This window comes from Helianthus annuus, chromosome 3, assembly GCF_002127325.2.
Source record: "Helianthus annuus cultivar XRQ/B chromosome 3, HanXRQr2.0-SUNRISE, whole genome shotgun sequence".
NCBI classification, from domain to species: Eukaryota; Viridiplantae; Streptophyta; class Magnoliopsida; order Asterales; family Asteraceae; genus Helianthus; species Helianthus annuus.
The window spans coordinates 1,682,630-1,699,892 of record NC_035435.2 but is presented as its reverse complement, the minus strand read 5'-3'; the positions used below and the strand labels follow the sequence as shown (position 1 = coordinate 1,699,892).

Genomic DNA, 17,263 nt, shown 5'->3' with positions numbered 1-17,263 from the left:
TACAAAGACATTCTAACGCTCTCAGGAATGTATCTTCAGGTAATAGTTTTAAACTAAATCAAATTCTGAAAGGAACGTACCTTCATGTAATAGTTTTAAAGTTAGATGCATTCATGAAGGTAATGTGACCACGATTGCGTCGTAAACATTTAAATATCAAAACCTTTTGTCTTTAACAACTTATAATCGTATATTGATGTTGTAATTGGTAGATGACCATTAAATTTAAAGTAGCATTCAAACAGGATACATGTATCAAAATATTTAAACATATAACATAGGCCAAAATATGATTTAGTAGTTTTCCAACAGCTAACATAAACAAAACATTTAAACAGCTTCCTAAAAAACCATTCCTACATACTTATATACTTATTGCCAAAACCGTTAGTTAGACAAAATTACCATACAAAATGGTTGAACGGTGGCGATCTATGGTACTAACCCCATTATTCTTCGATTACATCCCTAACAAAGAGTGTGGGCATATCCTCATACCACTCTAACACGCAAAGATAACCCATCTTGATGTTGTTTTCACGAACCCATGCTGGCCATCCCAATACACTAAACCGATTTTTCTTTTTTGCTCTTTTTGGTTCAGCCGTGACGTTCAGATTTGTTTCCACACCACGCCTGTTTTTAATGGTCACCTTTCCGCAGCGATCGATTCCCATGGCTTTTGCGACCTTTACCGGTATCCGCTAAAAATGCCAAACAAGTATCCAGACGGTAATGATAAAGGCACTAATGACACCATATAACAACAACAGTTAACTTACTACACAAATAATCAATGTAAATACTTACAAAACGTGAACAAGAGGAAGGCATGAAAATGAGATTTGGTTCTGGTGCGTTCCAGTCAATTTCTTCCGAAGTGAAAGATTCGTCTGAGTCCGAATCTGTTAGCAGTATCACTTCCTTTTCTTTCTTTTGTTTCTTTCGCTCAGTTGAAGAACGCGCCATTGACTACATATAATTATATCAGTAAATAATAGATGTTGATTATCATACAACATATCGATTTTGGAAAAATCCCCAAATTTAATAACATTTGTGTGTAACACTTAGGCCAAACAAATATACATATCAACAATTATCCTGACCAAAAAACCTAAAACAAACAATAATAGATGTGCAGAAATAAATCAATCAATAATAATAATTATGCCCCAACGATAATCATGTTCAAATCGAAACCCTAAACCGACCTAACCGATAAAACAAACAATACGAAACCAAATCCTGGAACAATAACGGCAGATCAAGATCACAAAACATGTAATTTCGCTCAGACAAAACGCAAATCTATATAATATCATGAAACGACGAAGAAAATGTCATTAAAAACTATATGTTGTCTATCAATGAACATGTCGGTTTATTAAAAATCCCCAAATTTAGATTGCAAATCTCTAACACTGATGCAATTAAACATCTAGGTTAGGTGAGAACATAAGTTTGAATCGTACCTGTTGGTGATTTTTCTTTCGACGCTGATAATGTGAATGCCGATCGACGGGAAAACTTTGTATGCGTATGAAGTTAGGTGTAATATAAATAAGGGGGTAATAGAGAAAGAGATAAGAATCATTGTTAGGTATACATATCTGATATCTGATTTGACAACTAGATGATGAAACCCCATTGTTACTTTATTTCATTTACATAAGTAGTGCCTATCTTCAATTAATTTTTGTGTAGTTTTATATATATATATATATATATATATATATATATATATATATATATATATATATATATATATACTATTAAAACTATTTGATTACTTAATGTAATCAAATTATATATATAAAACCGGTTGATTTATTAAAAAAAATAATAACTATAACATATTTTTTTTTAAAAATATGAAACAATGAAATTATTTTTATATACTGATTCACTATACATTATAAATGTTACTAATAAATATGTAATTTAAGAACTTACAAACCATTTTCATTGCCGGAAAGAAATAAACGTATCATTTTTGGTCCATTCCCATTCCATTTATTATGTCGTCGTTCAAACTGCTGCAAATTGTAATATGCTACCAAACTGCAATACAACTTCCTTTCTGTTACTCCTATGTCAAAAAACATGCCATTGTATTACACATTACAGTTTCCTATTTTCGAATACTTTATTTGTAAGTATACATCAAATTGTATTTATACACATGTATTGTATTTATACTCACGTATTTCCTATTATCCCAGATGTCCAGCATCGAACACCATTGGGCAACATTTCAAACGGTATTATTTAACTTTTTATCTTCAGAATATCTACATTTTCAATTTAAATCGTATCATTATATTTCATGTAGCTTATATGTGTTTTATATTTAATGATTGTCTGCAAGTTTTCATCCCTAAACTTACTCAAGATGAGAGTAAGGAGAGGCGTAAACTTAGAAAATTATACATCGATGGTAAACGTTATGGAATGCAAAAAGGTACATCACAATCAATAGATGTTATAGCATCTACTTCTGGTTCATCATCCATTCCGCATGACATGGTCAATGTTACAACACAGGCGTCCATTGAATATGGAGGTAAAACTTTAATAAATGTTTAAAGTAGGATACTATTTTTTAACATAAATTGTATTTATTATTTGGATAATGTTTATATGTAGATTATCTGTTTTTTATTATAATATTACAGTTTTTGACCTGAGACTTCTTCAAAATGACTGCAAAGAGAGACAGAGGTTAAGGAAATTATATTTAGACAGTAAAAGATCTACAAGTCTACAACAACGAAAATTACACCCTTCCAATACTTTAACATCTTCTACTGATTTAAGATTGTTATCTTTCAACACGCACAATGTTACTCCTACATCGTCGGTGTTACCTACAAGTAAAGATTATATTTACCGAATAATCCAAATTTAGTTTCAAATACAGTATATATGTTTTAAAAAGTTAATAAGTTGGAGTATATTATGTTATTTAGGTAATGTTAGCTGTATTACAAACAACTTGACTACTCCAATAAACATTCGTCGTTTTTCTCTATCTTCAAACATCACAAATTCTGGCAACACATCTACTATTCTCGAAAGTTCTTCTTTACAGAGGATGTCGCCAGGAAAACGTAAGTTAATAAGTAAATCTCGAGTTACATCTCCTATACCAATGATTGACTTGACGACAGAGGAAACTACAGATGAGGTAATCTACAAAGGAGTTTCAACAGGTATAATCAAAATTACTTTAGTTATTGAATTAACTAAATAGTATCTATTATTTTTATACAAACACATCCTTCGTTAAGTAATATTCTTTTTTTCTTCAACTAACTTTACAGATTATTTCGATCATGGTGACCAATGTATTACTTGTGAAGTATGCAATGCTAAATTATGGGATGCTGAAAAAGGAAGGGGAAGAAAAGAGAAAGGAAGAATATGTTATTTCTTATGTTGTGGCTATGGCAAAGTAGAGCTACCAGATTATAAAGATGTTGTTCCAAGTTATAAGAAACTTTTTATGTATAAGGATAAAGAAAGCAAACATTTTTTGAATAATATTCGACGGTATAACTCCATGTTTGCTTTCACGTCAATGGGTGGTAAGGTTGATCCCACTGTTAACAGAGGTAATGGACCATTCTGCTACAGAATTAGTGGAGAGAACTACCACAGCACTGGAAGCCTGCTTCCGGAAGACGGAGATCAACCTAAATTTTGCCAGCTCTACATTTTCGATACTGAAAACGAACTTTCCAACAGACAATCTGTTTTTAGGTAATTATAACCAACTAAACATTTTTTTCCCATCAAAGCTTTCTATAGTAGTATTTTTATTAATCTTGATGTTTTTTGACACTCCTCTATTTTTTAACCAGTCGTTCCAAGGATTCATCCTCCTCGAGTGTGGCTGAACTTGATACTAAACTGATTGAACATATAAAATGTCTTTTAGATTCAGAAAATCAGTTGGTAAAAGCTTATAGGATGGTTAGAGACTGTTTTCATGAAAACCCTGATCTTAATCTCAAGCTTCGTCTAATTGGTATTAGAGAAAAGGATGGACGAACATATAATTTACCAACCTGTGGTGAAGTTGCTGCTCTAATTGTTGGGGATATTGCCAACACAATCAACAATAGAGATATAGTTATTGAAACGCGGACAGGTACTTTGAAACGAATTAGTGAATTGCATCCTTCATACCTTGCACTTCAATATCCTATTTTGTTCCCTTATGGAGATGATGGTTACAGAATTGACATCCCTCATCGTGGTGTCGTAGACGTAATCAATAAGAAACGTCCAAATTGTACAATGAGAGAGTTCTTTGCATATCGTTTGCAAGACAGAATTAATCAGTTTTCATTGATTCTAAATTCAAGGAGACTCTTTCAACAATTCTTGGTTGATGCGTATACTATGATTGAGAGCGAAAGGCTTAACTACATACGACTTCAACAAAAGAATCTAAGGTCAGATAGCTATGAAAGTCTATGTGAATTAAGAAATAAGGGCCAGCAAGACATATCTAAGGTTGGAAAACGAATATTTTTGCCCTCTTCGTTTACCGGTGGCGCGAGATATATGATGCAAAATTATTTAGATGCCATGGCTATCTGTAAGTGGTTTGGTTATCCGGATTTTTTTATAACCATCACGTGCAATCCAAAGTGGCCTGGGGTAAAAAGGTTTCTTAGAGACACAAATCTTAAACCTGAAGATAGGCCCGATATACTGACCAGATTATTTAAAATAAAGTTGGATTCAATTTGCAAAGATTTTAAAGAACGCCATCTATTTGGAAAAGTTGCAGCAGGTATTTTATCAAATTCCTTTTTATATTGATTTTAGATTATTTAAATCTACAAATGGTTTATTTTTTTTACAGTTGTTTACACAATCGAGTTTCAAAAGAGAGGATTGCCTCATGCCCACCTATGCTTATTCTTAGAAAATGAATCCAAACTTCCAACGGTAGACCATGTTGATCCATTTATAACTGCAGAAATCCCTAATGAAGAAGAAGATGCAGAATTATATGCGCTTGTGAAAGACTATATGATTCATGGTCCATGTGGTAACGCTAATTTAAGTTGTCCATGTATGGTTGACAATAAGTGTTCCAAGGGTTTTCCAAAGAAATTTCAAGATCATACTACACTGGATTCAAATGGATTCCCAATATACAAAAGAAGAGATAATGGTGTTTCTGTACTGAAAATGGAATCGACTTAGACAACCGAAGTGTTGTGCCATACAACAAAAAACTTTTGAAACGGTACCAGGCACATATAAATGTTGAGTGGTGCAATCAAGCCAGATCAATTAAATATTTGTTTAAATATATAAATAAAGGCCCTGATAGAGCAACCGTTGCAGTTGTCCAACATGATAGTAACAATGAAGAACTAGAACAAGACGAGGTCAAAGAATATTATGATTGTAGGTATCTATCGGCTTGTGAGGCATCTTGGAGGATCTTCTCCTACGATGTGCATTACAGGACTCCTTCTGTTATGAGGCTGCCATTCCATCTTCCCGGAAAACAACCTGTTGTTTTTGGACCCGACGAGGATATTAATCAAGTCCTTAACAAACCATCTGTCAAAGCTTCAATGTTTCTTTCCTGGATGGAACGTAACAAAGACCCAAATGACACATTGGCCCGTACACTTACATATGTTCAGTTTCCAAGTTGGTATGTATGGAAGCTTGATAAACGTTGTTGGGAACCTAGACAAAGACATAAGTCTATTGGAAGAATTCACGCTGTAAGTCCGTCTCTTGGGGAAGCATATTTTTTAAGAATTCTTCTTAACAAAGTGAAAGGACCAAAATCTTTTGATGATATTAAAACAGTTGATGGTAAGGTATATGATACATTTAGAGATGCATGTTATGCACTCGGTCTTTTGGACGATGACACAGAATATATTGAGGCAATCAAGGAAGCAAATGAAACTGGATCCCCTTCGTATCTTCGAAATTTATTTGCTACTTTGCTATTAACAAATACGTTATCCAGACCAGAGGTTGTATGGGAAAGCACATGGAGATACATGACAGACGACTTTATCTACAGACTTAGAAAATATCATCGAGTTACAGGTAATTCTTTTACACAAATAATGCAGTTCTTCTTCCCTTTTTTTGGTTTTTGGTTGCGATACACAAAAAAAAAAAAAAACAATTTCGGTTTAAAGAAAAAATGGTTTTGTGTTTAATTTATGATATATGGTTTGGTCCATTAAATATTTTTCAATTTCATAATATATTTGTTTTTCCATTTTTTACAGCTTTATCAATTCCAGATGAGCAGCTTAAAAACTACGTTTTGAGTGAAGTTGAAAAATTCTTAGCTAGAAACAACTCATCACTCAAAAGATTTGAGACAATGCCGTACCCTGATAATGCGTCTATGTCTGATTCAGACAATCGTTTGATTAACGAGGAGCGTATCTACGACCAAACCAATCTTGAAGTTGAATTTAATAATCAACTTAATTTGCTAACTGAGGAGCAACGGTCAGTTTTCCAACAAATAATCAACGCAATTGAGGGTAACCAAGGTGGGGTTTTTTTTGTGTACGGCTATGGTGGGACCGGGAAGACCTTCTTATGGAAGACATTATCTGCGGCAATCAGATCAAAAGGTTAAATTGTATTAAACGTTGCTTCCAGTGGGATCGCGTCGTTGTTATTGTCTGGTGGCAGGACCGCGCATTCCAGGTTTCGTATTCCATTGAATCTTACAGAGGATTCAGTTTGTCATATAAAACCTGATGGAGATGTAGCTAGACTACTACACGAAACAAACTTGATTATATGGGATGAAGCGCCTATGGTCCATAAGCATGCATTCGAAGCGTTGGATAGAACAATGAACGACATTTTCAATATCGACACTTCCAACAGATCACATATCCGCTTTGGAGGGAAGGTTATTGTTTTAGGAGGCGATTTTAGACAGATCCTTCCAGTTGTTCCAAATGGTGGAAGACAAGAGATTGTCAATGCCTCAATTAGTTCGTCTTATCTGTGGAATACATGTAAGTTGCTGAGACTAACAAAAAACATGAGATTAACAGTTGGAAGTTCAGCATCTGATGCTGAAGAAATAAAACAATTTGCAAAATGGCTTTTGGATATAGGTGAGGGAAATGTTGGAGGTCCAAATGATGGAGAAGCATCAATTGAAATACCAAGCGACCTTCTGATCACTGATACATTGGACCCCATTTCAACTTTAATTGATTTTGTGTATCCTTCAATTCTTGAAAACTTCAACAATCAGAATTATTTCAGTGAGAGGGCTATACTTGCACCTAAGAACGAGGTTGTGCATGAAATTAATGATCGGTTGTTGTCACTATTCCCATGCGAAGAACGAGAATATCTTAGTTCAGACACTCTTTGTCAGTCTGAAAATCCAAACGCTACACAACAAAAACTATACTCTCCTGATGTGCTTAATGGTCTTAAAGTGTCCGGCTTACCTAATCATAGACTAGCACTAAAAGTTGGTGTGCCGGTGATGCTATTACGTAACATTGACCAACAAAATGGTCTTTGCAATGGTACACGACTACAAGTCAAAAAAATGTATAACCGTGTAATAGAAGCCGAGATAATATCCGGAGGGAACATAGGCACTCGCACTTATATACCAAGGATTAGTTTGATACCTTCTGATAAAAAAATTCCGTTTGAGTTTCAAAGGAGACAATTTCCATTGGCTGTTTGTTTCGCAATGACTATTAACAAGAGTCAGGGACAATCACTGTCTAGAGTTGGTCTGTATCTTAAACAGCCAGTTTTCACCCATGGTCAGCTGTATGTTGCTTTATCGAGAGTTAAAACCAGACAAGGAGTTAAACTTCTGATTTTGGACAATGACGGCAAACCTACTAATAAAACGACAAATGTAGTTTACAAAGAAGTATTTCGTGACTTGTGATATCCATGTACTCATTCATCGTTCGATCATTCATTCCATGTAACTGTTCCCTAAAAATCATAATAACATTATTATGTTCCATACACACAATATTACACAAATTTGCATCATCATGTATCTCGAGATATTACATTATTTGTCTCATTGTAGTTTACTAATTTATTATTTCCTGAACGGTTATTTAATTCAAACGATTACTTCAATAAATTAAAGATATTCATTTGTGTTTAAGTCCACCCGCGAACCTCGCGGGTTCTTAAACTAGTATACACTATAAAAGTTTCTTTGTTTATGAATGTATGGTAACAAATATAATTTTGAGATACCTCTGATTTTTTCTTCTAGTTCTGCCACTATTTCTTTCACTTGTCACCGAAACTGGTCTTTAATTAAAAATTGAATTGTTCCTCATCTTCCAAATACTCCAAATAGTAGTCAGAAAAATAGCATACACAACCTTCATTTTCTTTTTAGACCCGCCAATATGATGGTGAAAGTCCACCACATCCTTGAAACAAAATGGAAAGAATGGTGGAGTTAACACCACTGAATGACTAACTGCAAAATGGTTTGCGCAAACTGCAAGTTAACGAACAAGTGTTCACAAGACTCCCTAAATAAGTCGCACACCACACAATCTTCCAACTCAACCTAAATGTCTCTTGCCACCAACGCAGACTTGGTAGGGAGGTGCTCCACACCAGCCCTCCATGCCACTATATTAACCTTCGGAGGTACCCAATTATTCCAAGTAAAAACTCTGCTCGGTTGTAACCTGTTCGAATGTTGAAAGAAGGCTTTTAAGCTGCTCGCAGAATAAATACCAGAGGAATGTAGATCCCATGACCAACCATCCCTCCCGAGAGATAAAGTGACACCCTGCAACAAAATGTTAATCTGTTACAACTCAGAAAATTCACTCGGGAATGTCACTGGCCTTTTCCAATCCCAATTACACCCCTAGCAACCCACCCTTGAGACCACCCGCTTCGCAACTGATGTCATGTGAATTAGGTATATTAGTTTAGCAATATTAAGCACATTTAAGTGTGTTAAGTTAACAACTTCAAAGTACGATTATCTAGTTTTAAATTTATAAAAGATGACTTTCATTTAAATTAAATAGACAAAACGGGCATAGAACCCATCGCATGTAGTATAACTTTAGATAAGCTGGACAGTTACTTAAACCACTGATACATTGAAACTACTTCTAACAAAGTGAACATCTGGATTTCCAAAAATGCTGGAAGGGTTCCCGCACTTTTGAAATCCAGTACTTCTAGTCCTGTGTTGACTTGGTCTTTTGGTCTTCAGTCTTAACTGTGTTGACTTGACTGTTGACTTATTGACCCAACACTTTGAACTTGCTTGAGTATTTGTTTGATGTAGCGGTTCAGTTTAAGCAATTCTTTGGGAAGCCTTCAAGGCAGGAAACTTCTGGACTCTTGTTTGTAAAACATATGATATTTAAGGTGTTAAAAACTAATTAATTAATAGCAAACCATTGTTCGCGTTGTACACACTAAGGGTTTGCGGTAAAGGTGATGTTTCCAGGAAAACTTGAGTTTTTGGGAAAATGATGTGTTTTTGAGAAACCTTTAAGTTTTCGAAAAATGTAGTTTGTGAGATAAACTGAGTTTTCGAGAAAACTTTAAGTTTTCGAAAAAATGTACGTAAACCTTTAAACCCTTAAACCACTAAACTCCGTAAACCAATGATCCACACACTGTTAACCCGCAAACTCAAAACGAGAACATAGTAAACCGTAAACTAATATACCCGATAAGATTTAGTTTGAAATCTATGGGATTAAAAATCGTATGATTTTGGTGTAGATTTTGAAACTTTTAAGTATATCCAAGGTTTATTAGATTTCGAAAATATTGTATTTATTTATTTTAAAGATTTCGAAAAAATCTTGGAGATAAAACATCAACCAAAAACTTCGAAACGGGTTTTAATCAAGATTACATCTTAAAATAAGGAGATTTTCACGTAATTTATGATGAACATCAAGAAACTTAGGTTGAACATCTTCGTTTAGTACATTATTTTCTGAGAGCGAAACCTTTAAACCTTGTATTATTTCCAGATTTCGAAAATAACATATGATCTCGAATATAATGAGATCATAATCCGATTCTTATAAAACACCCTTTATTACCCAAAACGGTGAGGCATAGAAACGATTTTTCTATACAAATTTTATCAGGTTTTAATCAACAATAGTTTGTTTTTCGGTTTTAATTCTAGATTCATGGAAACCAACACAACTGATTGAGCAACATATACTTTGAAACCACATGTTGGTCAGTTCTATAATAATTGTATGGAAAACATGATAAAAGATTAATACCTATCACATCATAGAGTCCAGTAACTACAACAGAGAGGGAAGTAGACGTCATCACGTTAGCTTGGTCGAATTCCTGTTTAGTGTGTATAGTTTATGATGGTGATTATGTGTTCTAAAGAACACGATTGAGAGAAAGAGAGTAGGGAACTATGTCGTGATGTTAATGATTGTGTAACCTTTATCTCTCTAGTTATCTCTCCTTATATACACCCAAGGGGAAACCCTTGATTATTTTATTATTATTTTTTTGCAACGACGTAACCCTTGATTAGTTAGAAAGGGTAATTATGTACCAACTAAGCTAATAAGGAATAATATTAATATTTTAATCAGTTATATAATTTAAATGATAATGATGGTCATATAAATAAATATATTAATATATGTATTATTCTTTCGGATTAGTCTTGTAATTCATTAATGTATGTGGTATTGTCAACATATTTACCCTTATGGTTACAAAGTATCTCACAAGTCATAATTTTGTCATTATCAAAAAAGAGGGAGACTGTTTCGATGATAATGAGTTTAGATTTAACCGTGAGACATAATGATAGTAATCAGAGTAGGTTACGGAAGGAAAATTTAATCTCCAATTGAAATGATAGAAATAGGATAAAGCTAAGGCTCGTATGTGATACATAAATCACCATATGATGAGAATATTCAACCAAAGATACATATACACCACTACAGTTAGAGATTCAGTCTAGGAACACCACCCAACGTGCCAAGGTTGAGTTATCATAGACAAATTAGTTTAACTCATAATGGATGAGAAAAATCAACACATCGATAACAGGGTAAGTATAAGCATTTCCTCTCCTTCCCAAGAGCAGCAATAGGATTCCCTTCCCAGGAGCAGCAGTTGAAGTTTCATCCCCAGAGCAGCAGTATAAATATAAGGTAATCAAACGGGTCAAATGAATGCGAAGATGCATACTGGGAAACAGGAGCGTAAACACAAGTTTAGTAAACCCGGATGAGGGTTAAAATCTGTAGGGATTTGATCCTTACCATAAAAATATAGTTAGTATAACTAAATTTGATAACCGGTCGAATAATCGCATGAATTAAATGTGAGCCGATGGCTTAGGGTACAAAAGTCATTATTCCGGGTTGCGGATTTTCAGTCTAAGATGTGGGCGATTAATTTACGATCGTGTAGAAACAAGTTTCGTGTAAAACGAATAAGTGTACGAAAAGATATGCAAGTTTTCGTACAAAAGGGCAAAACAGGAAAAATTTTCAGCAACAATAAACCGTAACCTACGGCTGAGCGCCGTAGGTTACGGCAGACATTTTCTGCCTTTTGTTGTTTAAGGTTGGCGTAGGCTACGGCACCTATGCCGTAGCTTACGGCGGGTTCCTCCAAATTTTATTTTGTTTGTTTGTTTGATATTTTTGGGTTGTAAATCTATGTTTAAGCACCATACAACTAACATATGAGTTGCTATTGGTGTGTATGTAATAGGTAGGTGTCACACCCCATTTTCCACACGATTCACCGGTGGGCCCGGTGGGGGATTACCGTGACGTAGTTGGCAACAATACAGTCAAACAACACAATATGTAAATGCACAACGGAAGCAAAAGATAGATATATTTCAACTGAATGTTATTGTAATATCATGTATCACAAATAGTTGAAAATAATCCACAGGGGATCAAAATAAAATAGGAATAATGTTCAACAGTTCGACGTCCAAGCTTGCGAGACTTATTGTGGACGCTAGGAGAAAGCCAGCCTAGTTCGTTTAGTACCTGTAGTTAACCTTTTGGGAAAATACGTCAGTTTACACTGGTAAATACATTCACTTTTGTAAAAGGTTTAATAAAATTTATTTGAATGCACGTGGCACAAACTTTTATAACTTGGGATAATTATTTTAATATAATACTTGTAAACGAATTACATGTTTCTTTGCGTTCAGTAGCCCATTCCATAGACCGGGTTAAAGACTAATAGACACACCACAAGTATAATGCCCACAAGGTTAATCCTTAAGTGAGATACCATTTTTTCATATGCAGCTATCAGGTGTACGCCTACACCCCGTGCTTAGGTCGTGGCCATCTCGTAAGATGATGCCAGGGATATCCGGGACATGGTCATTAACCCCCAAAAGGCTTTAAGCAACAAATCAAATTTTTAACGGGTCATCTTGATAATACTTAACCACTAATCGATTAAGGTCAAATGCCCGACCAAGCGGTATTCTATATACCCTACCCCAAGCCCGTATAGGGAAATAAGTTAAAAGTATTTACCTTTGCAAGTATAATTCACAAACAGCTAATGCAAGTAGCTTTTACCGGGTCTCCTATTCTGGAACGAAGGTTTATAATAATCTATTAGAATCCTAACGGGTCTTTGATTAAGCTTAAACTTAGACCGGTTAGTTTTAACGACAGATACGGTTCGAACACACGATTAAGCGAAGACCGGAATAAAATGTGATTTAGACCCGACAAGTTTGAAGACTTGTTTAATATGGGTAATCCAATCACATTCTGGATTTTGAGATAAAAATGACAAGGTTTGACCCGTTTCGGCTAATTTATGTAAACTAGTTACATAAACCGAACCGAACGCGTAAATGGCGTAACGGGTAACCGTAAGAGTCCTACACAGGTTTCCTAAGTTAATATGCTCCAAATAGGTTGTGATATCAGTAGGATACCTTCCGTTATGCCCATAACGAGTTTAATCCCAATATACGCCCCGTAGGGGTATTTTGGTCATTTGAAAGATTATAAAAGAGATTTCCGGGTTATACAGAAAATGTGAGTTTTCTGATCAGGTTATAAAGTCCAAAATACTTTATTCATTATATGAAATCAGTAGCAATTGGATTCGGGTCAAAATACCATGTAGAACTCATTTTATGTCCGAAAAGGGTATATTCGGTATTCACCGAATCAACGCCATAACCGCAGGTTATGAGCAGGTTAAAAATAATTAAAAATCCTTAAAAATCCTAAAATATTATTTTACATCAGGGTGTAAAAGGTTTGGTGTCGAAATTTGGGTTTAGATAGGCTTTATGCTAAGTGCGCCGTTTAATTAACAAAGTTTTTCTTAATTGCGCTATTTAGCATAACTCCTATTCTAGACCTCGGATTGATATGAAATTTTAGGGACATGTTTAGAAATCAGTAACTAAGGTTATTGTCCTTTCACATATCCAAAATCCTCGTTTTAAAGTCAAAAGGGCATTATGGTCAACTTTAAGCATATAACGGAAATGTGCAAACGACTCGGACAAACAACGAACTAGCTACAGATGGTTATACCATCATGTAACCTGGTCCTAAGAGAGTCCTAAGCCATATCTAAATCATACCAAATCGGGTCAGAACTGAAGTCAAAGCAAAAGTCAAAGTTTTGCGACTTTCGGTTACAAACCGGGTCAAAACAGTAAATGGTCGGATCAAACAAGCTTAGACCAGTTATAATACTTATTATCAAGTTATATGAGTGATAAAATAGGTTACATGCCATCTACATTGTTAATTATGCATTAAATCGAAAATTAGCATTCTGTTGACTTTTTCTAAGCAACTTTGACCCGACATTTGGACTAGTTAGAGTGGGAATCAGAGGGTGCCCTTTTAAGGGTTTAATGCCCACATAATTACCAACATATAACTATCTTTGATTCGACTAATCACTGGACCATTTGTGATTAATCGCTAAGTCAATCGTTAATTATGATGGATTGACTTTTAAGCTAAAACTAAGCAAATACTAAACTAAGAAGGGTTAAGCACACTTACTGAAGTCTAGTACAAGACCAGAGATGCTAAGAGAGGATTCTTGAGCTCCAGAAATGATCAAGAATGCTGAATGAAGGTGTGGTTACAATGGTTGAACATGAGGGCCTTTTATAGTGATCTTGGATGCTTAGGATCATTACAACTAGGTCTACAATGGATCCCAGATCACCAACAAGTGTCCCTGAGTCCTAGGGGTCGTTTAGGGGGCGCCCATGCTGATAATAATGGCTGAGAGTCGGTTAAAACACCAAACAGTGCTGCTGCCAACGTTTTCTGCATCTGGGCATTTGACGCGGCCCGCGTAAAGTCCTTATAACCTTTACGCGGCCCGTCTGAATCCTTCTGACAGAACCCATATCTTTCTGTTGTCCACGCGGCCCGCGTAAACCCTTTATATCCTTTACGCGGCCCGCCTGAGACCTGCTGTAAGATTTTTCAAATCTTTTACAATTATTGCAGTTGGCTCTTGGTTTTACGGAACTTTGCATTTTGGGGCCTTTCTTATTTACGTATAAGGGCCTCGTAACTTTTCCCCATCCTATTAATCCTTGGTTAGTTTGTTACTACCCGAAAAGTCATAACTTTCAATGTTGACGCCTTTAACCCCTCGCGTACGAATTTGATCATAACTTTCTCATTTTATAACGGAACTTGATGAAATTTATATCGTGCATTCTAGTGAGCATATTTTACTGCTACAAAGCCTCGGGTTTGTTAAATGGTCACTCAAAGGTATAACTTAAACATGTTGACACATTTAACCCCTGCAGCTTGTAATCTCTCACTTTCTTCCACATTTCGTTCCGTATGATTCACGATTCATTCGTTTGAAGGTACGAGCATCATGTAGGGTTACTGCAAAGTATATTTATCCCTTGTTGACATTTTGAACCCTTGAATTTACATACTTTCTATGTTTGTCAACTTTAGTCCCTCTGAAGTATTTATTACCACGTGCAAGCTTATGACACGTGTCATTACTTTATAAGACGCAAATTTTCGAGGTGTTACAGTAGGACCTTATGGATGAGGATCAAGCATAGCGAAAAACCGATCACAACCGAAATTCAAGCTTCCGCTTAATTCCGTTATTTTGTGAAACGAAACAATTATGAACTTTGTAAAAGACTTATATTTTTGCGAACGTATTAACGTGCTAAAGTGTTAAAGTGTATTAAACACTTATGAACTTTTGTTAAACCCGAAACATTTAATGAACGTTTATTTGCATTATTATTATTAAATGCAAAAGGTTTTGTTAATTCTCAATTTTATGAGAATGGGTCTTACACATGCCCAAAAAACCGAGATTGAAAGACAAGTTGATGTTTTGTTAGTGGCTGATTTCATACAACCAAGTAAAAGCCCTTTTTCCAGCCTGATATTATTGGTAAAAAAGAAAGATGAGACGTGGAGATTGTGTGTTGACTACCGAGCCTTAAACAAAATCACCATTGTAGATGAGTACCCTATTCCTAACATTGATGAGTTATTAGATGAACTTTATGGGGCCACCGTTTTCTCAAAGACTGACTTGCGTTCTGGTTACAACCAAATTCAAGTCAACCCACCCGATATTGAGAAAACTGCTTTTTGAACTCATTCTGGTCATTATGAGTTTAAAGTCATGCCCTTCGGCCTCACTAACGCCCCTTCTACATTTCAAGGATCCATGAATGACCTCTTTAGACCATATTTACACCGTTTTGTGTTGGTGTTTTTTGATAACATTCTTATTTACAGCCCAACTAAGGAACAACACTTTAATCACTTGAAAACAGCCCTAGAGCTGCTATCTAATCAGCAGTTTTACGCAAAACTTTCAAAGTGTTATTTTGGTCAATCTAAGGTATTATTTTTGGGGCACATTATTTCAGCAACGGGTGTACAAGTTGACCAAGACAAGATATCAGTTGTTCATTCATGGCCAGTACCTACTAATGTCAGAGAAGTACATGGATTCTTGGGGCTAATTGGGTACTATCACAGATATGTCAAGCACTATGGTCTGATCGCGCGACCCCTTACAATCCTTACCAAGAGGGAGGGTTTTAAGTGGTCCGAGGAAGCTACTTTGGCGTTTAATAAGTTGAAGCAGGCCCTCATGACAGCCCCAGTTCTTCGGCTGCCCGACTTCTGAAAACCTTTCATTGTTGAATATGATGCATCATCAGAAGGGTTGGGTGCAATCGATTCAAGAGGACCACCCGGTTACTTATTTCAGCAAAGGGTTCTCTCCGAATAATCATTTAAAGTCAGCATATGATCGAGAATTACTTGCCTTGGTTTTAGCCGTGCAAAAGTGGAGCCACTACCTTCTTGGTAGGCATTTTTTAATCAGAACTGATCATTACACCCTCAAGTTTTTACTCGAGTAGCGGGTCACGACCACCGAAAAGCAAAGGCTTCTTTTGAAGCTAATGCCTTATGATTTTTCTATTGTGTACAGGTCTGGTAAAGTGAATCGCGGAGCTGACGCCCTGTCTCGCAGACCCTCAAATGCTTAACTTTATACCTTATTACTACCACACTGCTTGACTTTTACTGAGATTCAAGAGGGGCTTAACAAAGATCCTTATACATGGGAGATCATTCAGAAATTGACGAGTGATCTGTCTTCTGTACCAAACTTTGCATTAGTGGGCCAAACTTTATTGTACAAAGGACGGTGGTGGTATCTGATTACCTGACACTTCATAACACCATTTTACAGGAGGCTCACGGCGCACCTATGGCGGGCCACGGGGGGTTCCTAAAAACGTACAAATGGGTAACAGCCAAATACTCCTGGCCCAATTTGAAAAAAAAAGACATTCGACAGTTTGTTCAACAATGTCTAATATGTCAACAACACAAATATGAGGCCCTTTCACCCCACAGGTTTACTACAACCATTACCGATTCTCACCTAGATTTGGGAGGACATCTCACTTGATTTTATCATGGGATTACCTACATCTAATCGGTTTGGTACTATATTTATTATATGCACATTTTTTACCACTTGCACATCCATTTTTAGCTAAGGGAGTTGCAGCACCATTTTGTAAGGAGATTGTTCGACTTCATGGATATCCCCGGTGTCACGGCCCCCGACCCGGTTTGACCCGTTTCAGGAGCCGCGGGACAGAAAATTCCGTGGTAATTATTTTTATAGCGGAAGTCTTAACAGGATC

At 35.8% G+C, this 17,263-nt stretch overlaps 2 protein-coding genes across 2 annotated transcripts; one reads left to right on the top strand and one right to left on the bottom strand.

The window, feature by feature from the left end:
* Positions 1–340: 340 nt before the first annotated feature.
* On the bottom strand, positions 341–1,546 carry LOC118490102. The gene is made up of 3 exons (XM_035987315.1): positions 1,476–1,546; positions 811–972; positions 341–704 (listed from the first exon to the last, which is right to left on the bottom strand). Exons 2-3 carry the CDS (start codon positions 967–969, stop codon positions 450–452), a joined length of 414 nt encoding a protein of 137 aa, XP_035843208.1. The 5' UTR covers positions 970–972; positions 1,476–1,546; the 3' UTR covers positions 341–449.
* Positions 1,547–2,340: 794 nt separating this feature from the next.
* On the top strand, positions 2,341–7,948 carry LOC110928403. Its single transcript, XM_022171417.2, has 9 exons — positions 2,341–2,566; positions 2,679–2,876; positions 2,973–3,215; positions 3,327–3,765; positions 3,867–4,807; positions 4,880–5,068; positions 5,347–6,099; positions 6,288–6,516; positions 6,673–7,948. The coding sequence occupies exons 1-9, from the start codon at positions 2,341–2,343 to the stop codon at positions 7,946–7,948; spliced, it is 4,494 nt and encodes a 1,497-aa protein (XP_022027109.2).
* The last annotated feature ends 9,315 nt before the right edge of the window (positions 7,949–17,263 follow it).